Source organism: Heterodontus francisci, chromosome 2, assembly GCF_036365525.1.
Source record: "Heterodontus francisci isolate sHetFra1 chromosome 2, sHetFra1.hap1, whole genome shotgun sequence".
NCBI classification, from domain to species: domain Eukaryota; kingdom Metazoa; phylum Chordata; class Chondrichthyes; order Heterodontiformes; family Heterodontidae; genus Heterodontus; species Heterodontus francisci.
The window spans coordinates 161102522-161127549 of record NC_090372.1 but is presented as its reverse complement, the minus strand read 5'-3'; the positions used below and the strand labels follow the sequence as shown (position 1 = coordinate 161127549).

Below are 25028 nucleotides of genomic sequence, written 5' to 3'. Positions count from 1 at the left end.
TTACTTTTCCTGAGGCCGATTAATCTCCTGACCTCACCCTTTTATAAAATGGGCCATCCCCAGCCTGCCCTGCTTCTACAAGCTTTGCCAGTGAACCTGTCCTAGCACTGTTGTCCCCACAGTGCAGTGTCTCCTCACTCACCAGCAACCCATTGGCACCACCCTCCTCTCCGCCATGGGAAACCTGCTCACCAAAACCTCCCACTGGTATTAAATTTGTGCCCTCCACCTTACTGAGACCAGACTTGTGGACTACTGGTATAGAGGAAGCCAGGCTACACTTCACACCCTGCATTATGAGAGTTTGCTGACATCTCCTGTCTTTGATTCCCCCAACACCAACCTCTCTCTTGTTCCCCCTCTCCTCTACCCCCTTTTCCTCCTCTATCATCCTCTGCTTCCCTTTATCCTTACCACTCCTCTTTCCCAACACTCCCTATTCCTTTCCATCCTCCTCTATATCCCTCCACCCTCCCTCCATCTTCACCCGCTGAAAATTTTCCCACCTCCCCATTGAGGTAATTTCTCTCCTTCTGCACCCCTTCCCCCAACCCCTCTCCCTCACTCTCTCCTCCTCCTCCCCCTCCTATTGAATATACGAACATACATATGAACATACAAATTAGGAGCAGGAGTAGGCTATTCGGCAACTCGAGCCTGCTCCGCCATTTGATAAGATCATGGATGATCTGAATGTGGCCTCAACTCCACTTTCCTGTCCACCCACCCCCCGCCCCCCCCCCACCCCCAACCCCCATAATTGTGAAAGTAGGAGCTCATAGTGTAGTGGATAGAAGATGGCTGGCTGGCAGAAAACAGAGTATGCATAAATGGATCCTTTTCTGATTGGCAGGATATGACGAGTGGAGTCCTGCAGGGGTCTGTGCTGAGGCCTCAACTTTTTACAATTTATATCAATGACTTAGATGAGGGGAGCGTTGGCACAGTAGCTAACTTTGCAGATGACACAAAGATAGGTAGGAAAGTATGTTGTGAAGAGGGCATAAGGAGGTTGCAGACCGATATAGATAGGTTGAGTGAGTGGGCAAAAATCTAGCAGATCATAGAGAGACACAGCACTGCAACAGGCCCGTCGGCCCACCGAGTCTGTGCCAACCAACAACCACCCATTTATACTAATCCTACATTAATCCCATATTCCCTACCACATCCCCTCAATTCTCCTACCATCTACCTACACTATGGGAAATTTACAATGGCCAATTTACCTATCAACCTGCAAGTCTTTGGCTGTGGGAGGAAACCAGAGCACCCGGCGGAAACCCACGCGGTCACAGGGAGAAATTGCAAACTCTACACAAGCAGTACCCAGAACTGAACCCAGGTCGCTGGAGCTGCGAGGCTGTGGTGCTAACCACTGTGCCACCCAAAGATGAAGTATAATGTGGGAAAATGTGAAGTTGTTCACTTTGGCAGGAAGAATAAAAAAGCAAAGTATTTCTTAAACGGAGAACGACTGCAGAATTCCGAGTTGCTGAGGGATCTAGGTATTCTAGTGCACGAGTCACAAAAAGTTAGGATGCAGGTACAGCAAGTAATTCTTTTTTTCTTTTGGGCCTCCTTATCTTGAGAGACAATGGATACGTGCCTGGAGGTGGTCAGTGGTTTGTGAAGCAGCGCCTGGAGTGGCTATAAAGGCCAATTCTAGAGTGACAGGCTCTTCCACAGGTGCTGCAGAGAAATTTGTTTGTCGGGGCTGTTGCATAGTTGGCTCTCCCCTTGCACCTCTGTCTCTTTTCCTGCCAACTACTAAGTCTCTTCGACTCGCCACATTTTAGCCCTGTCTTCATGGCTGCCCGCCAGCTCTGGCGAACGCTGGCAACTGACTCCCATGACTTGTGATCAATGTCACAGGATTTCATGTCGCGTTTGCAGACGTCTTTAAAGCGGAGACATGGACGGCCGGTGGGTCTGATGCCAGTGGCGAGCTCGCTGTACAATGTGTCTTTGGGGATCCTGCCATCTTCCATGCGGCTCACATGGCCAAGCCATCTCAAGCTCCGCTGACTCAGTAGGGTGTACAAGCTGGGGATGTTGGCCGCCTCGAGGACTTCTGTGTTGGAGATACGGTCCTGCCACCTGATGAAAAGTATTCTCCGGAGGCAGCGAAGATGAAATGAATTGAGACGTCGCTCTTGGCTGACATATGTTGTCCAGGCCTCGCTGCCGTAGAGCAAGGTACTGAGGACACAGGCCTGATACACTCGGACTTTTGTGTTCCGTGTCAGTGCGCCATTTTCCTACACTCTCTTGGCCAGTCTGGACACAGCAGTGGAAGCCTTATCCATGCGCTTGTTTAATTCTGCATCGAGAGACAGGTTACTGGTGATAGTTGAGCCTAGGTAGGTGAACTCTTGAACCACTTCCAGAGCGTGGGCGCCAATATTGATGGATGGAGCATTTCTGACGTCCTGCCCCATGATGTTCGTTTTCTTGAGGCTGATGGTTAGGCCAAATTCATTGCAGGCAGCCGCAAACCTGTCGATGAGACTCTGCAGGCACTCTTCAGTGTGAGATGTTAAAGCAGCATCGTCAGCAAAGAGGAGTTCCCTGATGAGGACTTTCCGTACTTTGGATTTAGCTCTTAGACGGGCAAGGTTGAACAACCTGAACAATAAAGAAGGCTAATGGAATGCTATCCTTTATTGTGAGAGGAATTGAAAATAAAAGTAAGGATGTTATGCTTCAGTTGTACAGGAATTGGTGAGACCACATGTTGAATATTGTGTGCAGTTTTGGCCTCCTTATTTGAGGAAGGATGCATTGGAGGCGGTTCAGAGGAGGTTTACTCGATTGATACCTGGAATGAGTGGGTTGTCTTATGAGGAAAGGTTGGACAGACTGGGCTTGTTTTCACTGGCCCCACTCCTGCTTTACTTGCTTAAAACCTATTACATTTCTAATATTTGCAGGTTCTGATGAAGAGTCACTAACCTGAAACGTTAACTCTGCTTCTCTCTCCACAGATGTTGCCAGACCTGCTGAGTATTTCCAGCATTTCTTGTTTTTATTTCAGATTTCCAGCATCTGCAGTATTTTGCTTTAATTTTGTTTCTGTTTTCACTGGAGTTTAGAAGATTGAGGGGAGACTTGATTGAAGTATACAAGATCCTGAACGGTCTTGACAAGGTGGATGTGGAAAGGATGTTTCCTGTTGGGGAGTCCAGAACTAGGAGGCACTGTTTTAAAATTAGGTGTCACCCTTTTAGGGCAGAGATGAGGAAAATGTTTTTCTCTTGGAGGGTTGTGCGACTTTGGAACTCTCTGCCTCAGAAGGTGGTGGAGGCAGGGTCATTGAATAACTTTAAGGTGGGGGTAGATGGGAGTGTGGAATTCAAGACACAAACAGATCAGCCATGATCTTACTGAATTGCGGAATAGGCTTGACGGGCCGAATGGCCTATTTCTACTCCTAATTCGTATGTTCGTAACACTTGCCTCCCTTGCCTATCAAGAATCTAACTCCGCCTTGAATATATTTAATGATCCAGCCTCTACTACTCTCTGAAGAAGCAAATCCCACAGACTAATGACCCTCTGAGAAAAAAATTCTCCTCATCTCTGTCTTAAACGGGAGACCCCTTATTTTTAAACTGTGTCCCCTAGTTCTAGTCTCTCTCATAAATGGAAACATCCTCTCAGCATCCACCCTGTCAAGTCCCCTCAGGATCTTGTATATTTCAATAAGATCAACTCTCATGCTTCCAAACTCCAATGGGTATAGGCCCAACCTGTTCAACCTTTCCTCATCAGATAACCCCTACATCCCAGGCATCAGTTGAGTGAACCTTCTCTGAACTGTTTCAAATGCAATTTTATTCCTTCTTATGTAAGGAGACCAAAACTGTACACAGTACTCCAGATGTGGTCTCACCAAGGCCCTGTACAGCTGTAGTAAAATTTCCCTACTTTTATATTCTATTCCCCTTGCAATAAATGACAACATTCCATTTGCCTTCCTCATCACTTGGTGTATTTGCATACCAACTTTTTGTGATTCAGGTACCAGTACACCCAGATCCCTCTGTACCGCAGAGTTCTGCAATCTCTCTCCATTTAAATAATATTCTGCTTTTCTGCCAAAGCAGACAAGTTCATATTTTCCCACATCATATTTATTTATTTATAGATACAGCACTGAAACAGGCCCTTCAGCCCACCAAGTCTGTGCTGACCAACAATCACCCATTTATACTAACCCTGCAGTAATCCCATATTCCCTACCACCTACCTATACTAGGGGCAATTTACAATGGCCAATTTACCCATCACCTGCAAGTCTTTGGCTGTGGGAGGAAACCGGAGCACCCAGCGAAAACCCATGCGGTCACAGGTAGAGCTTGCAAACTCCACACAGGCAGTACCCAGAATCGAACCCAGGTCCCTGGAGCTGTGAGGCTGCGGAGCTAACCACTGCGCCGCTGTGCTGCCCTATCTGCCAGGCTTTTACCCACTCACTGAATCTATATCTCTTTGTGGACTCTTTTATGTCTTCTTCACAACTTACCTTCCCACCTACCTTTGTGTCATCTGAAAACTTAGCTACCATACATTTGGTCCCTTCATCCAAGTCATTGATGTAGATTGTAAATAGTTGAGTCCCCAATAATGATCCCTGTGGCACTCCACTAGTAACGGTTTACCAACCCAAAAATGACCCATTTATCCAAACTCTCTGCTTCCAGTTACCTAACAAATCCTCTATCCATGCTAATATGTTTCCCCCGACACCATGTGCTTTTATTTTGTGTAGTAACCTTTTGATGTGACACCTTATCGCCTTTTGGAAATCCAAGTACACCACATCTACAGATTTCCCTTTATTCAAATTGCTTGTTACTTCCTCAAAGAACTTTAATAAATTAGTCAAACACGATTTCTCTTTCACAAAACCATGCTGACTCTGCCTGATCGCATTATGAATTTCTCAATGTCCAGCTATAACCTCCTTAATAATGAGTTCTAGCATTTTTCCCTGACAGCTCTCAGGCAAACTGGCCAATAATTTCCCGCTCTCTGTCACCTTTCTTGAATAGAGGTGTTACATTAGCTATTTTCCAATCCGCTGGGACCTTTCTAGAATCTAGGGAATTTTGGGCAATCACAACTAATGCAACTACTATCTCTGCAGCCACTTCTTTTAAGACTCTAATATGCAGGCCATCAGGTCCTGGAGACTTGTCAGCCTTTAGCTCTAATAATTTTCCCAGTACCATTTTTCCCTGGTGATTGTGATTATTTTAAATTCTTCCCTCCCTTTTACCACTTGTTTTCCAAGTATTGTTGGGATGTTTTTTGTGTCTTCTACAGTGAAGACCGACACAAAATACCTGTTCAACAATTCCACCATTTCCTTTTTATCCATTATTAATTCCCCAGATTCACACTCTAGAGGACATACGCTCACTTGAGTTACTCTTTTCCTTTTTAAATACTTGTAGAAACTCTGGTTTTATATTTATAGCTAGCTTTCTCTCACACTCTAATTTCTCCATTATTATTTTTAGTCATTCTTTGCTGGATTTTAAATCTGTCCAATCTTCTGATTTACCATTGATCTTCACAGAATTTTTTTCTTTCAATTTGATGCTATCTTTAACTTCCTTTGTTTACCACGAATGGTGCATTCTCTCCTGGAGTCTTTCTTTCTCACTGGAATATATCTTTGCTGAGAATTATGAAATATCTCCTTAAATGTTTGCCACTGCTTCTCTACACTCCTATCTTTTAACCTAATTTCCCAGTTCACCTTGGCCAATTCTGTCTTCATACCCTTGTAATTGCCATTATTTAAGTTTAAAATGCTAGTCTTAGACCCACACTTCTCACCCTCAAATTGAATGTAAAATTCTATCATGTATGATCACTGTTGCCCAGAGGCTCTTTTACTATGAGGTCATTAATTAATCCTGTTTTATTGCACATTACCAGGTCTAGAATGGCCTGCTCCCTGGTTGGCAACTAGAACGTACTGCTCTAAGAAACTCTCCCGAATACATTCTATGAACTCATCTTCCAGGCTACCTATGCCAATTTGATTCATCCAATTGTATGTAGATTAACATTATCCATGATTATTGCAGTACCTTTCTTACAAGCCCACATTATTTCTTCCTGTATACTCTGTCCTACAGTGTTATGGGATCTATAAATTACTCCCACAAGTGACTTCTTTCCTTTGCTATTTTTTATCTCTACCCAAACTGTTTCTACATCCTGATCTTTTGAACTAAGGTCATATCTCACTACTGTACTAATGTCACTCCTAATTAACAGAGCTACCACCTTTTTCCTGGTTAGCATGAATTCAAATACAAATAAACTGTGGGAGGAAGTGATGTAGATCTTATTAGACTTATTAGAATGGAGCAGTCTCTACTTTCGCGCTATGTCAGCATTAAGCATTCTTGCTGTAGTGCTTCAATACAAGGTATGGCCTTCCTTACAGCACACCAACAATATACCTCATTCCCAATAGTTTTACTCTATAACTCTATTTCTCACGCCGAACATTCTTATAGGCCTATCAAATGAGATTGTTAACTCATACCACTTAGTGACACATTAGACGAGTTTTGATCTGGGGGATGTGCACTCCCACAAACTAGATTGAGGCTGAATAAATCATTTCTTATTAGGCCCCTTATATGCTTCAAAAAAAGAAATATTTTCATAGATTAAGTCTGGGCTGGATCTGAAATCAGCTTCTTGCAGAGATAGAAGTATTCTAGACTACTATACCATCCAGTTGTTATAAATTGTAGAATAAATTTTCAAAGGAATTCATCACTCAAGTTGAAAAATACTCTTCTTTGTAGACCACAACACATGGTCCTGCCATGTAGTTCTAGCATTTTTTGTTATTTCAGATCGCCAGCAATTGAACTTTTTTTTTCTCTACTATCAGCAAAGCCATTGTTGAGATCATAAGCAAAATCATTGTTGACTCCCGTGAATTACACCACCAGAACATTAGTAATCACTGGAACTAATGTTGTTTTTGGTCTCTGATACTGCCAGGATACAAACAGAAACAGTCACTAGGGAAAGAGATAGCATAATTGAAAGGCTTTCATATGACAATTGCAGTCAGATACCCAAAAGATCTAAAGATGCCAAAGCTCACATTAGGTTCAAGCTACTGATGTCATTCTTGTTTTATTCATAAACTAATGCTTCTGACTGTGGAAGAGCAGTTACGTAGAGTACCACGCAGACTGTGAAACACAGCACACAGAAACAAGCCCTGGCAACTAAAATATCAGTTGGATATATCATACACCAGTAGTTAACAGCATTATAGTGGAGCGGTTGGCTATAGTACTAAAGCTGTCAGTGCTTGGAGTCCTGCTTTTTCTAATGGACATTAATGACTTGATTATTGAAACTAACATTAGCTTATCAACTTCTCTGATGAAACCAAAACAGGGGAGCTGCAGGGACAGACATAACTACAAGCTTCACTGAAGAATGTAGATAGGCTAGGAAATTAGGTAGACAAAGATTGGATTAATTTTCACATATATGCATATTAATTATAAGAATCAGCATCATAAGTATGAAAGCGATTGAATTAGCAAAAGAAAAAGAGTGATGGCTGACTCATCACTTCCCAAATCTGGACAATGTGGTGAGCAATTAAAAAAGCAAACCACACTCTGTGATACATAACCAGACGGGTAGAGTACAGATCGTCAAGCATTATTATCTTGCTACCATGTAATACTTCTACTGGACCTCATTTCGAGCCATATCACTTCAAAGTAAACCAGGATTGTACAATCTGAGGAATTAAATTTATTTTTTAACTCAGGATGTAACAAATGTTTGGAATAACCTACCATGTGGGGCAGTAGAGGCAAGGCATTAGGGACATTCACAGTCTTAATAATCCATGGGAGCAGAATTTAGTGTGTTCAGCAGTCTTCTCATGATTAGCAATACAATCCTCTTTGACAGATTATTACATTTAATGAGCAGAGAGCCTAACTAGCCAACCTACTAAAACAAAAATAATTCTACCCCTGAATTATATACTGAGCCTCCAAATTCTTTGTAATTATCTTGGAGATTATTTACTTTATAAAACTGAAGTAAACATACCAATATCTTTCTCAGAATATCACAATATTTGATGTCTGTTTACCAGAGAAATCCATATGGGACTTAAGAATGACAGCATCTCTTTCTACTTACTAATGAGGATTTTTTTTTTAAATTATTGAGAAAGCAAAATGAAGAGTCAACTTACTCATCAAAGCTGAAAATCATAAAGTGGAAAACTAATTGACAGGATGGGGAGGGAAAGCTGGTTTTGAAAAATCTCTACCACTCACCACAGGATGCAGAAATATCCTTGTGGGTCTTAGCTGTGTTTATGAAGTATGACAGTGATACTATCACAATTAAATGCATTACCTATTTGTATAGAAGGCTCTACCCTTCCCAGGAAACGAAGAGAAACTATCCGATAATGATCTCACAATGCCGAAGCTGGGGACTCCCAAATCCATATCCAGGATACTTGTTATAAAGAAAATTTTGATAGAGGAAGGGTTATGAAGCTCGTGAAATCACTGATGGCATAAAATGGTTTGCAGCTCACTCGGAGCAGGATTTTCCCTCTCGGGAGGCTGGAAACAGAGGCCAGGAGGGTTTCCCAATGCCGAACCCACCTTGTGTGGAAACAGTCACTCATTGTGATTTTCACGGGGGAGCCCCATTAATTGGCATGAAGATGGATTCGCCATCCAATTAAAGATGGCAGGTGGGCTCTCGAAGCTGGAGGGCCAATCAGAGCAGCCTACAATGAAAGGTAAATAAGGGAGAGGGCTCTTCAAGCTGGATGTGCCCTCTCTCCAACTTATTTAAATCCTCCTCCAGACACCTAAACTGGCCCCAATGACTGTAGGAACCTGGGGGCACACTGGAAAATCCCAGCCTCCTATAATTGGCCTCAACAGGCTCTTAACGAACCTTGAAGGCTACCTGCTGCATGTAGGTGGATAACCCCGCTGCCCACCACCACCACCCCCCACACCCCCCATCCTGCCTCTACAAAAATGGCCCAGAGGTGGGATGGTGCTGGGGAACCAGCATGCCAGCCTGCAGGGCTATTTTAGTTCTTGCCTGCCTCTGATCGTTGCCCCGGTGGGGGCTGAAAATTAAGCCCCTTCGAGTCTGACCTACAAGAACACAAGAAATAGGAGCAGAAGTAGACCACATGGCCCATCGAGCCTGCTCCACCATTCAATACGATCATGGCTGATCTTGAGCTTCAATTCCACTTTCTTGTCCGCTCCCCACATTCCTTGATTCCCTGTGAGACCAAAAAATTATCCCAGCCTTAAATGTTTCAACGATGGAGCATCCACAACCTTCTGGGGTACAGAATTCCAAAGATTCACAACCTTTTGAGTGGAGTAATTTATCCTCATCTCAGTTCTGAATGATTGGCTTCTTATCCTGAGATTGTGCCCCCATGTTCTAGATTTCCCGACCAGCAAAAACAATCTCTCAGCTTCTACCCTATCAAGCCCTTTCAAAACCTCTACCCTCACCCCTTCTGTTCCCTCCCAGAACCGTGACAAGGATCCCCTTGTCCTCACTTTCCACCCCACCAGCCTCCACATCCAAAGGACATCCTCTGCTCCTCCATTACCCCCACCACCTCATCCCCTTCCCATGGCACCTTCCTTTGCAATCGCAGGAGGTATTATACCTGCCCATTTACATCCTCTCTCCTCACTATCCAAGACCCCAAAAACTCCTTTCAGGTGAAGCAACTATTTACTTGTACTTTCAATTTAATATACTGTATTCACTGCTCACTATGTGGTCTCCTCTACATTGGGGAGACCAAATGCAGATTGGGTGACCACTTTGCAGAACACCTCTGCTCAGTCCATAAGCATGACCCCGAACCTCCAGTTGCTGGCCATTTCAACACCACCCCCGTGCTCTCGTGCCCACATCTCTGTCCTGGGATTGCTGCAGTCTTCCAGCGAACATCAACACAAGCTCGATGAACAGCACCTCATTTATCGATTTAGGCACGCTTCAGCCTGCTGGACTGAACATTGAGTTCAATAATTTCAGAGCATGTCAGGGCTCCACTTTATTATTTTTTGTAAATTTTTCTTTTTGCTTTTTTTTTATTAGTTTATTTTATTTTAGTTTGTTTCTGCTGTGCCTACCCACTGTTTTTTTTTCATGTCGGTGCTTGGGGCCAGGCTGTTCATTTTTCTGTCAATTGACACCCTCTTGTACTAACGCTTTGTCTTTCACAACACCATTAACATACCGTTTGCCTTTGCTCCATGACCACCTGGTCAGTTATTCTCTGTGACCTTGTCCTCAACACTTTCTCTTTTGTTATCTCTTGCCCCACCCCCACTTTACTTGCTTCAAACCTATTACATTTCTAATATTTGTCAGTTCTGAAGAAGGGTCACTGACCTGAAACGTTAACTCTGCTTCTCTCTCCACAGATGCTGCCAGACCTGCTGAGTATTTCCAGCATTTCTTATTTTTATTTCATATTTCCAGCATCTGCAGTATTTTGCTTTTATTCCTTTCAAAATCTTGTATGTCTCAATTAGATCGTCTCTCATTCTTCTAAACACCAGAGAATATAAGCCCAATTTACTTAGCCTCTCATCGTAGGGCAACCCCCTCATCCCAGGGACCAATTTAGTAAATCTTCACTGCATCCCCTCCAGTGCAAGTATATCCGTTCTTAAAGGTGCAGACCAAAACTGTACACAGTATTCCAGGTACAGTCTCACCAAAGCTCTGTGCAATTTTAGTAAGACTTCTTACTCCAATCCCCTTGCAATAAAGGCCATCATGCCATTTGCCTTCCTAATAGCCTGCTGCACCTGCATGTTAACTTTATGTGTTCCTTGTACGAGTACCCCCAAGTCTCTGAACATCAATATTTACCAGTTTCACATCTTTTAAAAAAAATATTCTGTTCTTATTTTGAGCAAAGCGAACAACTTCACACTTCCCTACATTACATTATACTCCATTTGCCACCTTGTTGTCCACTCACTTAACCTGTCTATATCTCTTTGCAGCCTCTCTATGTCCTCCCCGCAGTTTACCTTTCCACTACCTTTGTATCATCGGAAAACTTAGATACATTTCTCTCATTCTGTTCACCCAAGTCATTAATATGGAGTGTATATAGCTGAGGCCCCAGCACTGATCCTTGTGGCACCCTACTATTCATTGCCTGCCAACTTGAGAATGCCCCCTTTATGCCCACTCTCTACTTCCTGTCTGTTAACAATCCTCTATCCACACTAGCCTATTAATCTTTTGTGTGGCACCTTATCGAATGCCTTTTGGAAATCCATGTATACTACATCTACTCATTCCCCTTTATCTACCCTACTCGTTACATCCTCAAACAACTCTAATAAATTTGTCAAACAGGAACTCCCTTTAGTAAAACCATGCTGACTTGTTCTAATCATACTATGCTTTACCAAATGCATTGTTAAGACATCTTTAATAGTTTCCAGCATCTTCCCAATGACTGATGTTAGGCTAACTGGACTGTAGTTCCCTGTTTTCTCTCTCCCTCCTTTCTTGAAAAGCGGTATAACATTTGTCAACTCCCAATTTGATGGGACCATTCCCGAATTGAAGGAATTCTGGAAAATCATAGCCAGAGCATCTCTGCAGCCATCTCTTTTAGAACCCTAGGGTGTAGTCCATCTGGTCCTGCAGACTTGTCAGATTTTAGTCCCTCAAGTTTCTCCAGTACTTTTTCTCAGCTGATATCAATTTCTTTAATTTCCTCACTCTTTTTAACCCCAAGGTTACTGCCTATTTCTGGTACGGAACTTATCTTTTACTGTGAAGACAGATGTAAAATATTTGATCTAAAATCTTGTGAGTCATAACTTCCTTCAGCGAAATATGAGGGTGCCCCAAGCATTTTTTTCAGCGCCAATCATAATCTCTGCTGCCTTGCCATTGATTACAATTCCCTCCACAGCCACTCATTTAAAACAAAACTGTGCACAACCTTGGCATCATGGTTGGCCCTGTGCTGAGCTTCATACCCCACATCCTGTCTATCACCAAGTACTCGCCTCTACCTCTGTAACACTGCCTGTCTCCACCCCTACTTCAGTCCACATTCCAGTGCGAAAATTCATTCAGATTTTTGTCACGTTCAGAATCAATTACTGCAATGCCTTCCTTGCCGGTCTTCTATTATCCATCCTGCACAAACTCCAATTTATCCAAAATATAGCCATCAACATTTGGTCATGCACTGAGGATTTGCTCACGAATCACTCCTGCCTTTGTTCACCTACATTAGCTCCCTATCCCCTAACCCATCTGATTTAAAATCCTTGTCAACAAATTCAAATCTATCCACAACATTGCAGTTCCATACCTCTGCAACCTCCTTGAGTTATATATTCATTCCTAACTCTTCAGGCCTCCAACTTCAGTACCCTATGCATCTCCCACACCTCAGCCCTAATCTCTGGAGCTCTCTCCCGAGATCCCTTTACCTCTCTAAATCTTCATTTTCCTTCACAAATCTCCTCAAAACCCACCTTTTCAACCTTCTGTCACCTCGTCTAACTTACCTCCCATGGCTTGACATCTATTCTTTTTATTGTTCATTTGTAGAGCACCTTGCAGCATCTTCTATGTTAAAAGAGCGATATAAATCCAAATTCTTGTGCAAGTCACAGCTACCTTCCAAAACTATTTGTTCCCTGAGGTCAAAGTTGTTCTTTTGCTGCCATGTAAAAGCTCGCATCTTACTAGATTAGTATCATAGTTGTTCTGAATAAACCAGCAGTCCTTGGCTCAGGAACTGGTGTTCTCAGAACATCACAAAGATATCTACACTTTATCTTAGGGAAAAAGTCCAATTTACTGCATCTAGACTTCTTAAATGGCCCACAGCGAGCTGGCAACTTCCAGGTCTGCATGAAAGTTGTTGCCTCACAGTTCGCTTTTGCTGGTAAAATGCTCTTTTGCTGACTCTAGGCTTCTGGAAAAGGACCTCAGGGAGATGGCCATCCTTTAGGTTAGCGTACAAACACAAGAACAAGAAATCACCAATAAAACAATTGCCAACTGCTGTTGTAAAACATGCTCCAATCAGATTATGATATCTGAATGACATCAGTATACAACTTCTTTCAGCTGATATAAAAAATCTTAGCATATGAAATTTAAAAATCTTAAAACACCTTAAAAATGGAATGAAGATTTTCACTTTAGTATTGTTACCTAATCCAAGAAACGATTCTAATCAGCTACTTACGAAAATAGATGAATGGCATCACTCTTCTCTTTAACGAAATCTCTCCTGTACTTCATAAACTCTCGCAGAGTTACCTGAGGGTTCCAATCAATGGTGAACTTGTTGTCAACTGACCAGGTTTCCATAGCAACTAGTACAATTCTGGTGTTAAGCTGTTCCTTGAATATCTAATGTATAACATGAAAATACAAATCTTGGCATTAAAAATTTTAAATCTGGTGCAAGGTCCAGTGTGTTGTAAAATATAAGCTCATTCAAGAATACAAGAATATTAATATTACATGATATCAATAGTCACCATGATTACCACAACCGTAGTTTGATTTTTTTGAGGGGTATTTCCTGATTGATCATCTACTGTAACTTTGATGAAAGGTTGGTTCAAACTGCAGAGAAATGGTGGAGTGGCACCTAAGCAATATTTCCTGAGTATTCGCAGATCTTCCACCCAATTTTGTTGGATGATCAAGAAAACCTCAGTGGAAAATCAACCCCAACTATATTATTGTACAAAGGTGGGGTGAGAGGAGTGGGTGATAGGGCCAACCTCAGAAAAATCACTTCTTGTTCCTTTACAAAGGGCGTTGATAATAAATATGTTAAAAATGCTCACCCTTTTGGACAATAGTATCCTTGGCATACTGGCCTCCAATCCTTTTCTGGATGCCATTAGAATTGGGGAAGCAGGAGCTCCCAGTAGAGGGTGTGCCTGCCCCCAGCCCTGTCTCCTTTATGTTAGCAACCTTGCTGGGTGGGGGCTCTGAATCTGTCAACTCCCTTTGAAGGCTAAGACCTGACCCATCTGAGTGCCAGTGGAGTTTTTGGCACTCTGCCGGACACTTGGCAGAGATTTACAGTACCAATCTGTTGGAATTGAATAAATTTGGCACTAATATTTTCTTTGAGATCTATACTAATTTTGCACAATCACAATGTTGTGGTCTTGCCAATCAGTTCAATTACAGTGATACATGGGGCCAAACGTACAGTGTCTACACCAAAAGCATTAGGACTGGAGACACAAATGAAATGGGCAACATATTGGAACTGTATTGGAATAATGCCACATGAAAAGTTCAGCGGTTTTTAGAAAATCCTCACTTAGCTTTAGAAAGACAGATCCTGCCTCATTAACCTGACTGAGTTCTTAGAGTGACTGAGCAAATTTGGGGGATACAGATATAAGATTTACTGTGGGAGTTTTTTTTATGTTGGTGGCAGCACCACGTCTGGATGCGACAAGCTTTATGGGCCAGATGTTTTTATCCCCATCCTTTTCACACATATCATGAATAAATTAACTGCTATGTTTCTCTTTTGAAGCAGCTGTTTTACAACACTTTTACATTGCCACTGGAAAAGGAACACATGCCGACTTCTAACCAGATGATGCATTTAGTCTCAACTCCATTTGCACTCCGAGGCTTCTGATCAGATCTATGTTTCAGGTCTAGAAGGGAGAAGAAACGAGATAGGTAAATCATTCTGGGGCTGGAAACCCACAGTGCACTCTTGCTGTGACCAGTGGAATGCTGGGAATTAGACCAGGACTACGGCCTTCTCCTCTAACTTTTGCATAGCCTTGTATGAAATGGAGTATCTACCCACTCCAAACACAATCACCTACACGGTCTGGGGTGGGGCGAGGGAAGGGGGCAATATTCCCATGATGGGCTTTTCCAAAACTCCAGGCTGAGACTTTATCAGCAGGCTGGTGTGGGAAGTCAGAGAGGGCATACAGCCCCGCTAGCCAGCAGAAACAGTACTTAACTTGGGATCCAGGCCTGAGTATCTCTAAGATTACTAAGTGAAAACTATGTTTGCTAATGGATTATAAAATTACATAATCATTATAATTGGCATAAACTATGGAATACCCCTCAAGACACTGGAAGTTTTGATAGATATGTTTAGGTAATTTATTTATTCCCATGTGCCCACATTCGGTGAAGCTTCTTCGTGTCACAGTACTGCTTTGAGCTACTCGTTTTCCCACTGCCAATAATATTTAGAGGTAGCACAAAAGTGAAAAAAATGCATCCAACCTCTTAATTCAGTTGTTTAATTTGAATTATTGTTAAATTGAATTCAAATGGAGCAGAAACACTTCCTGTGCCTTTTCTTCTAATTACTTAATTTGAATTGTTGGATAATTAATTAACAGTAGATTGTAATCTTATATATTTATCTTCCCTTCCCCTCCAAGCATAGAGAAATAAATACTATGTAGGCAGTAAAGAAAAATCAGCCCCATTTATTTTACCTATTAATGTTGTAAGATTTCCTTTAAGAGTGATATCTCTTTAAGATCTTAGTATGCTAATGAACTATGTATCAGGACACAGTCATGTGACTTGGAGCCAACTGTAACACCCCACAGGAAGGTTCTGTAAATAGTGAGCTCTGTAATGTATACAATAGTTAGCTGTAATAAACCTGTTTTGAGATCTTCAGCCAACTGGACTCCACACATCTCATATATGTTGCATCGGACAACATAAAAAGAACTCATTGCAAGGTGGCAACTGTGGTGAGAAAATTAAGTCTAAGCTTGAAGACCACAGGTAAAACAGCTTTGAAAATGACCATTCCTACATCCACTGGAGAGAAAAGTCAAAAAAAGTACTGGCTCAAACAGTGAAGAAAAAAAGGGATTTACCTCCAGCTGTAGCAGACAGAGCTCAGAACAACAAGGAAATCAGGTGAGTCATTGTGTCGATGGTCGAGGGAAAAAAAAGCTTTGAAATCCTTCAAAAGATCGTTTCTTTTCAAAAGCTCCATGTAGAAAAAAAACGGGCAAGACCCAACTCTTTTTCCGACCTGATCGAGGTTGATGCCATTACAGGAGGCGTCCATTAGAAAAAGTGCAGGAAAATCCAATCACTGCAGAGCCTCCTTCCTTGCAGTCAAAGTTTAAAAAAAAACATTAAACCACTCGAGCGTAAATAAGAGCTTCTATTCACAAAGCCAGAGTAAAAACCATTAAAACCACTCAAGCATGAAGAACATAAACAAACTCTAGCAGCTAGTGAGCAGCTGTGTAAGCAGAACAGCTTAAGTGCTGGAAGCAAGATAAACACACAGCACTAGCAACCCACCTGCTCCTGTCAATCAATGCAGCTAATAACAGACTGTTGCTTAAAGGGGAAACAGTGCAGAGTCATAGAGCAAGTCTTAAAGTAGTTTTTAAGCAAAAGAACAGCAGAAAGATGGATACCAAATTTCCCAGCATGAACTGGAAAGCCATGGATAGCCTATTCGAGTTCCAACTGTTCAAACAAAGAATGCAGTTATTCTTCACAGACCAAGCAATGGCAGAACCAGAGAAACAGGTTGTGAAGATACTGATAGCAATTGGAAATAAAGGATTACACAGAATTGATACCTCTTGCTTATCTGAAGAGGACCAGAAAGATCCTGAAAAGTTACAGAAAGTGCAGGAAGATCAACTCCAGCTCTGACTGAATTTTAGAATTCACCACCTGAAATTGATGTCCTACAGGCAACAGTCACAGGAATCAATAGACCAGTACATCGGCAGATGCTGTAGTAAGGGCAACGAATGCGACTTCTCAGAAACTGAGCTGTCAGACCGAATAATGGAGCTGGTAATTGTATCAACACCCACTGAAGCATTTCAGAAAGACCTGTTGGGGAAAAAGAAAGGTTACAGCATTGATGCACTGCTGGAAGATGGCAGGAAATACGAAGCCATTGTCGCTGGATAACAGCATCTGCAAGCACTAGATGCAGCCAATAGTATCGTCACTGTAACCAGGTCGAAAAGAGCTATCAAGCTGTGCAGTTAAGTGCGGTCTGTCCCCCTCATGGCGAAATTGCCCTGCATTTTGTGACCTGTGCAAGGCGTGTGATGCAAAAGAACACTGGGCCCGCCTATGCAAGAAATCTGGCTCCAAAGACACGGCCAGAAGCCGCAGCAGGACACAGACAAACAGAAGACAGGCACAGCAACAGGGCAACAGCAGCAATGACAGTGCCAGAGACCTGCGTAAGCGCAAGCCAATACACTAAGTGTACAGTGTAACAGATCTGAGACAAGAAGACGAACAGGCATTCTACATTGTGAACCTGACACATCATGTTGATGAAGTCAGCCAACTGGAAGTTTTTGTCACTATTAACATCATGTGCCCGAAGATAACTGGCAAATATACACTCAGGGTCAAAATTGCCATAGGCGCTAGTGCAAATATCCTACCAGTCCGAATACTCAAACGTATGTACCGGAATCGTTGGAAGTCAATGATACAACTGACAACTACTAAGTTAGCTTCATACAATGGGTCAACCATTCCTTGCAGTGGCACAGTAAGTATGCAATGTAGCTATGGTAAGACGGCATGGAAACCACAAACGACGTTCTACCTAGTAGACATGAGCAGACCAGCAGTGGCAGGACTACTAGCGTGCAAGGACCTCAACATCATAATTATACACAAGAGCACTCTCAAGGGGAAATCTCCAAGGACCGGAACCCACTCACAGACTGGAAACACAGCAACAGCACAACTATGCTGCGCCTTCACTTCTGCTCTCTAGAAAACTGCCAGTACCACAATGAGCCAGAACGAACAGGTATCTCCATGAGACCAAGTACTCTTCCCCCAATAATTGAGCCCCAAGCCTTCAGGCACGGAGGATGAGGAGAGGCAGAGGACACGCAATGTTCTGGAGAGGCAGAGGAGGAATGATTTGAAGCATTGTCTGTTGGCCAGTCGAGATGAAGTTCCGGAACTTTCCAAGAATGACAAGGCCTCAACGGTGGTCATTTTGAGAAAAGCAACAGAGTATATTAGCAGGGTGAAGGTAGAGCAACAGAAACGGAATGCAGAAAGGGAGAAACGTCAGAAAAAACAGCAACAACTGAGTCGCAAATTCTCCAACCAAGATTTGTCAAACCACCAAAATGATAAATGACCTCTTAAGCCTCTGTACGTGTAAATTTCACAATTTCTATCCATGTGTAAATAATTTTGATATCTAATGTTACGTGTTTTTACTTTTAGTATACAAGACTTATCTTTGGAAAGAAAGGGGATGTTATATGATTGCCTTTAAGAGTGATATCCCTTATGCTAATGAGCTATGTACCAGGGCATAGTCATGTGACTCAGAGCCAGAGTCACTCTGCAACTGTAATACCTAGACTAAGTTTCTGTAAATAATGAGCTCTGTACTGTATATAATAGTTTAGCTGTAATAAACCTGATTTGAGATCTTCAACCAACTGGACTCCACACATCTCACTTATATTGCATCAGACAACATAAAAAGAACTCATTACAATTAAGGTTAAGATTGAAGCAAATAACCTTCATTTAACACTCTCAGCTCTGACTCTTTGCTAGCGCATTTTATGAAAAAATCAGAACAGTAACCAACACTCACCATATCCGCCATGTTCACAATTGATTTTGCATAGTTGTTTGTGAGGCCCACTGATAAACGATGTTTTTTAAACTATAAAGGGAAAGAAATTGTTAATCTGTATAAGCCAAATCTTTCAAATACTACAAAGCAATATAATACGGAAATTGGCCAAATCAGGGCACATAATTTTATTCTTTATATTATCCAGTAGTTAATGTATTTCTACACATTTTACATAGAATCAGCTAACAGCAACAAAAAATGAAATGGGTAAAATATTCACTACACAAATACATAGTCCCAGAGTAATTGTAGCCTACAGCCACGTCTGGTGACATGTAAAGAATTCAAGGCAATTCCAAAAAGATAGATTAGCAATTACTGGAAGAAACCTTAACTCAAGAACCTATGCTTCTGCAGACATCTCCATGTAATGGATACCAGTAAGTGAGGTGTAAGGCAGTAATTCCATCATCAAGTTTATGATTGTTGTCGAAGTCAAAAATGGAATTACTTTTACACATCTGGGGTTTATTATTATGATATAAAATATACGTTGGCTCCCATAACCTGTTAACTGCAATCCCAGGGCTTACAATGGTGACATCCAGTGCTGGATTTGCATTGTTGGCAGTTGACCCTTAATTTACATAGGCCTGGCAGGCACAAATGCTACTAGAGGTAAATCTCCAGCATCTGCCTGGCCCATGTGGGCGTAACATCCAGTCCGGCCCACCACGGATGGTGGTGGGGAGCGGGGGTGGACTTTGTCCAGGCCTTACCCCCATACCAGCACCCCCTCAGACTCCACAGTACCTGTCTCAGCTCCCTGTCCAAGGGAACCAATTCAATTTTTTTTAAATTATATTTTCTTCAGGGTTCCATTTCCCTGAACACACCCTTGTGGGCCCACTTGCATGCACCTTGATTCCAGTATACCTCATCTCGTTAGATGCACCAACATTCTATAATAGGCTGGGACCCTATTGAACTCGAAAAACAGGAACTCCTAATTTAAGAAGAACCAACAATGGCTCCATCCCCATTACAGACCATTGATGTCATTGGTCTTGTAAGGGTGGGTTTAGGTTCTTTCCCCTTACAATGACAACTGAGAATTATTTTCAGGGATGTGGGGAAAGAGCAGGGGAGTGAGACTAATTTGATAGCTCTTTCAAAGAGGTATAATGGGGCAAATGGCCTCCTGTTCTATAAGATTCCATATATGTAGACATTACATATTAAGGATTTTAGATTCTGTAAAGGATCTTTTTGCAGTCAAAGCTTTAAAAGTAGTTTCACAACACTGAATGTATTTTATGGAATGTATCAACTAAAATAATTACAAATATTGTTGCAATCCCTAAAAACAAAAGAGAAAAAGGCTTCACTGCCTTTACTGGAACTGTGTGAAAATACATCTGTCTCATGAATAAACTATGATGACGTCTTCTGTGATTACAACAGTAGCTTGCTGTTCTTCCCAGGCCTTTTTGATCTGTCTGCCTCTTCATTGGAATGGACTATTCCATTTCCAGGGCAGTTATCCCTGTGTCTTGGCCAATATTTATCCCTCAATCAACATCACAAAAACAGATCATCTGGTCATAATCACATTGATGTTAATGGGAGCTTGCTGCACGCAAACTGGCTGCCGCATTTCCTACATTACAACCGTGGCTACTCTTCAAAAAAACTTCATTGGCTGTAAAACGCTTTGAAGCATCCAGTGATCGTGAAAGGTGCTACATAAATGCTAGTCTTTCTTTTTTGTTCCACTGCCTCTCATTCATGGTCCGATTCTATCCACTGATGGTCCCACTCCTACTCATCCCCAAGTATGGGGTTGATTTTAACTTCAGGGTGGCCAACCAGCAGATTGCTCTGGCAGCCCGCCCTTTCTGAGCAAAGACATTGGAATCATTTTGAAGCTCTTCTTGGCCCCACCAATAAAATTTAAAAGTTACCTTTCCAGTCCCTATTCATCCCTATCACCAGTGAAACTGGTTGGAGAGTGCACACACATGCTCCCACCAGTTCTTTCCTAAATTGACAACTAGGATGTTATGCAAGGCATGGGCTCCTACCCTGCATATTAAAAGGGCCTACTGCCTGAAACAGGCAGGCACTTTGACTGTACAGTGGTAGGCCCCGGAAAGTGGCAGTGAGCTGATCACAGACACTAATGGCGTGGTAAATCTACCAAGCCCATTACAGCTCCGTTAATGCTGATTTCTTTTCCCATGTCTGCATGGTTGCCTCCGATTTGCTATTATTTTCCACAAGCCCAGGACTGGCTTCCCCACTTATACTAATGACACAAACTCCACTTCTCCTCTAGAATTACTCACTCCTGTTTCTATAGCAGCCAAGTCCTGGATGAGTTGATACATCTTACACTTCAATATCAGCAAAACTGTTGCCGCCTGATGTCTATTGAGGATAAACCAATTGGTGTAAAATCGTGGTGTTCTGTTCAGTCCTGAGCTGAGCTTTCAAGTGCACATCTGGTACATTTCAACACTGCCTTCTTTTAACTTCTGAACATTGTCCGGTTATGCTCCTGTCCTCAGAAATTCTCATCTGTGCCCTCACCACTTCAGGGAAAGTATTTTCTACTTTTCTAATGATCAATTCCTTACCATCATCCATCACAAACTTCAGTTAATCCCTCTATCACAGAAAACCCTGTGCCCTCACTGTTCCTATCCTTGTCAAATTTCATGGCTTCCTGTGCCTTAACGAATCAACTTCAAGATCTTCATTTTCACTTGGCTTTGTCCCACTTTCCTTCTGGAATCTTCTCTAACTGTGCAGTCATTCTGCACCATCAGTTCCTCTGATGCAGGATTACTGTTTGCTCCTTGCTTCCTCTGCTCTGCCATCAGTGATAAATCATTCAGCCATTGCATCCCTGCTCTCTGGAACTCTCTTCCTGATTCACTACTCCTTGCTACCAATCTACCCACCTTGAAAACTCTTAAAAACCAACAGTTTTAACAATGCCTTCAGCGTGACTCCTAAATTTCTTCACTTCTTGTTTTGTGTCCAGCTTTGACCCTTGTAAATGGCTCTGAGATGTCCTTTTGCTTGAGGAAATCTAAATTCATGCAAGTTGTTATTCTTCAAATCATTTCAAAGAATCAAGGTTCAAATAATCCTGAATCAGATTAAATGCGGCCTTTACCATAAAATGGTCGTTAACAACCATCAACTCAATGTACTTTGTCTCGTCTTGAACATTCCGGCGAATTCGGTGTATCTGTAACGACAAACAGAGCTGCTAAGTAATAAAGAGTATTATATGCCTTTACCAGTCTCAGTTAAAAAAAAAATTGCTGGATGCAGAGCTAGCACATTTCAACCTATGGGTGGATGATGTGTTGATGGAGTTAGGGGAAGGAGCTGCCATTGTGATCTACATTGGAACTAATGATATGAGCACCTGTTGTCCAGAAGTCCTACGCGATAAATTTAGACTATTAGAGAGGAAACATAAGGAATGCTCACAGTAGCATTCTCTGCAATACTACAAAGTGCCAGGAAGAGAAGATAAATAAAAAGACACATTACTGTAGGGATATGGGGCTGGATTTTAAGAGCCCGCCATCACTCCCAGTGGTGAACTCAAAAAATCGTGGCCCGCCCGTGCAAGCTGCACGCCGAAGAACCGGCGTAATCTCCCACATGGCGGCTCAGTTAAATAGCCAGGTGGCCTGCCTTTCCCCGCCAATCATGTGGAGGGGCGCGGGCTGTCCGTCGCTGGCAATGCCGTCAGCTGCCAATGTGGAGGCGCTGCTGCCATTTTTAAAGGGTAGCCAGCCTTGCCAGCAAATTTGAATTTTTAAAGTGAACCCCCCCCCTCCACAAAATTTACAAAATAAAATTGTAACGCCCCTTTCCAACCCTCGAACAAAAATTACATTCAGTATTTGCCCTTCCTCTCCCCAAAACACTTATCTTTAAATGTGACCATCACCTAGACTGCACAATGTTTAAAGTTCACCCTTTCCCACCAACCCCTACACTCATTACATTTATTTGACCCCATCCCCACCTCCCCACACTGGAAATCATAACTCCTCCTCCCTCCCCACCAGTGTCACACTGGCTTTCCCCAGGTGGGGAATTGAAGGTGTGGGAGTGCTGGCCACCGCACTGGGGATCGTGGCGGGCCCAGGAGATTCAAGATAAGTTCATTTAAATTTATTCATCTCATTAAATATTAAATATATGTTTAAATATTGAAATTGAGATCCTGTCACCCAACGGCGCGGTGGGGGGGGAGGTGCAGAGGGGGGCCGCCACAGTGCCTTGCTGCCACCAGAAGAATCCAGCATCGAGCTCCGTGGCGGGCCTCTGCCACAACCATCTTTCAGCAGCAACCCACCACCCCCCCACCCCTCCACCACGAAGACCAACATAGTGGCTTGGTGAAATCCAACCAATGGTGTCGGGAGGCAGGATTTAGTTTTCGAAGGATCTAGGGAGCCTTCTAGGAAATAAGTAGCCTGTATCAACTAGGTAGGTTTCACTTAAACAGGTGTGGAACAGGGGTACTGTCTGATAGGATAGGCTGACCAATAGAGGGAAGATTGGTGACTATGGTGAGAGTTGTTCAAGAAAGCCAGGGAGGTTTAGGTGGCTAAACAACCAGGAGAAAACCAAACTACAGGAAAACAATGCAGAACAGCAAGAATTGCAGTTGAGAGAAGTAATAAATAGCAAGGGCAGAATTCAAGCACATGTGCACAAAAGTAAGGATATCTAAAGAGCTGCACAGAAATGCTAGAATTCTATAGCAAAGAGCACAGGATTAGAAGGGTTAGTGGATACAGAATACGTGGGCATCATGGCTGGTATTTTCTTCCCTCCCTTTGCTGTTTAGGGGTGCTGAGTTAACCAGATGTGGGAAATGGGTCAGGGACATGCTCCACCATCCTTCATGGCCTATGCATCCCTCCAACTTCCTGCAGGTAGGAAAGGGTGGCATACATTACGGGTGTGTTCATAATAGGCCAGCATATTGTAAGTATGTATAAATGGCAGAAACTAAACACATCATCCATAGTAACACTGGACATAAAGCCCTGAGAACAACTGGTGGTGAGCCATCTTCTTGAACTGCTGCATTCCATGTGGTGGAGCTATTCCCACAGTACTGTTAGATAGGAAGTTCCAAGATTTTGACCAAGTGATGATGAAGCAACAGGGATATATGTTCAAATTAGGAAGGTGTGCGACTCAGAGGGGAAGATGGAGTTGATGGTGTTCCAATGCACCTACTGCCCTTATTCTTCTAGGTGATGGAAATAGCAGGTTTGGGACATGTTTCTGAAAAAGCCTTGGTGAGTTGATGCAGTGCATCCCATAAGTAGTACGCACTGCAAGTATGGTATGTTAGTCGGGGAGGGAGTAGATGTTTAAGCTAATGAATGAGGTTCTGATCCTGGCTTTGTCCTGGACGGTGTTGAGCTTTCTTGAGTGTTGTTGGTGCTGAACCCATCCAAGCAAGTGGACTGTATACCATCACACTCCTGATTTGTGCTTTTTAGATGATAAAGAAGCATTGGGGAGTCAAGATATGAGGAATTTGCTGCAGTATACCCAGCCTCTAACCTGCTCTAGCAGCCACTACATGTCATTCTATCTAGAAGAAAATATAAAGCTACAGGAAAGGCAGACTGCCAAAGAGATGCTGGGATTACCAAATCACTCTGAATACAGTAAAATGAGACAAGTGAGAAGAGACTGCTGGTGAAAATTCACCTTGCACACTGTCAGGCCAAACAGCTACACATGATCAAATATTTTACAGAGAAAAGCATCCAGTAATGGTAATATTTTAATAATGGTGGATTTGAATTACCTGGACATTGAATGGAGTATGGCTAGAAGTAACAACAGTCACAAATTTCTAGATGTGCTAAGGGACTGATTCAGCATTTAAGGGATGGGACAAGAAAGGAAATTGTACTTAACCTAATAAGGGCATTATAGCAGTAAAATGGTAAGACAAAAAGCTGGGTGTGTGAATGTTTTTTTTGATCATTATACATGGGGTTTACTTCCTTGGTTACCTCTTTTTGATTATTGCATCATGGAAACACTAGCAACATATGGAGAAAGCTGTCATTGTGGTCTTTTTAGAGAAATATTACAAGTTGTGTGAAAAAAATGGTAGTAATGGAGTAAAAAGCCCATTAAAAGAATAAAGCAAGTAAGGATATGCTAACGCTAACAAAGAGGCATTCACTAAAAAGGACAGTAGTACTAGAGTACTGGAGAATGGCAAATGTATTGTTCTTAA

The 25028-nt window shown here is 42.4% G+C and overlaps 1 protein-coding gene across 6 annotated transcripts in view; it reads right to left on the bottom strand.

The window, feature by feature from the left end:
* The window catches only part of adam22 (ADAM metallopeptidase domain 22), a 430588-nt gene that overhangs the window by 222079 nt on the left and 183481 nt on the right, over positions 1-25028 (bottom strand). For all 6 annotated transcript variants that reach the window (XM_068013002.1, XM_068012995.1, XM_068013011.1 and 3 more), the window contains exons 9-11: positions 21906-21980; positions 18737-18808; positions 13328-13494 (exon numbers count right to left, since the gene is read on the bottom strand). In XM_068013002.1, the coding sequence (XP_067869103.1) occupies positions 13328-13494; positions 18737-18808; positions 21906-21980 (314 nt within the window). The remainder of the gene's footprint in view (positions 1-13327; positions 13495-18736; positions 18809-21905; positions 21981-25028) is intronic.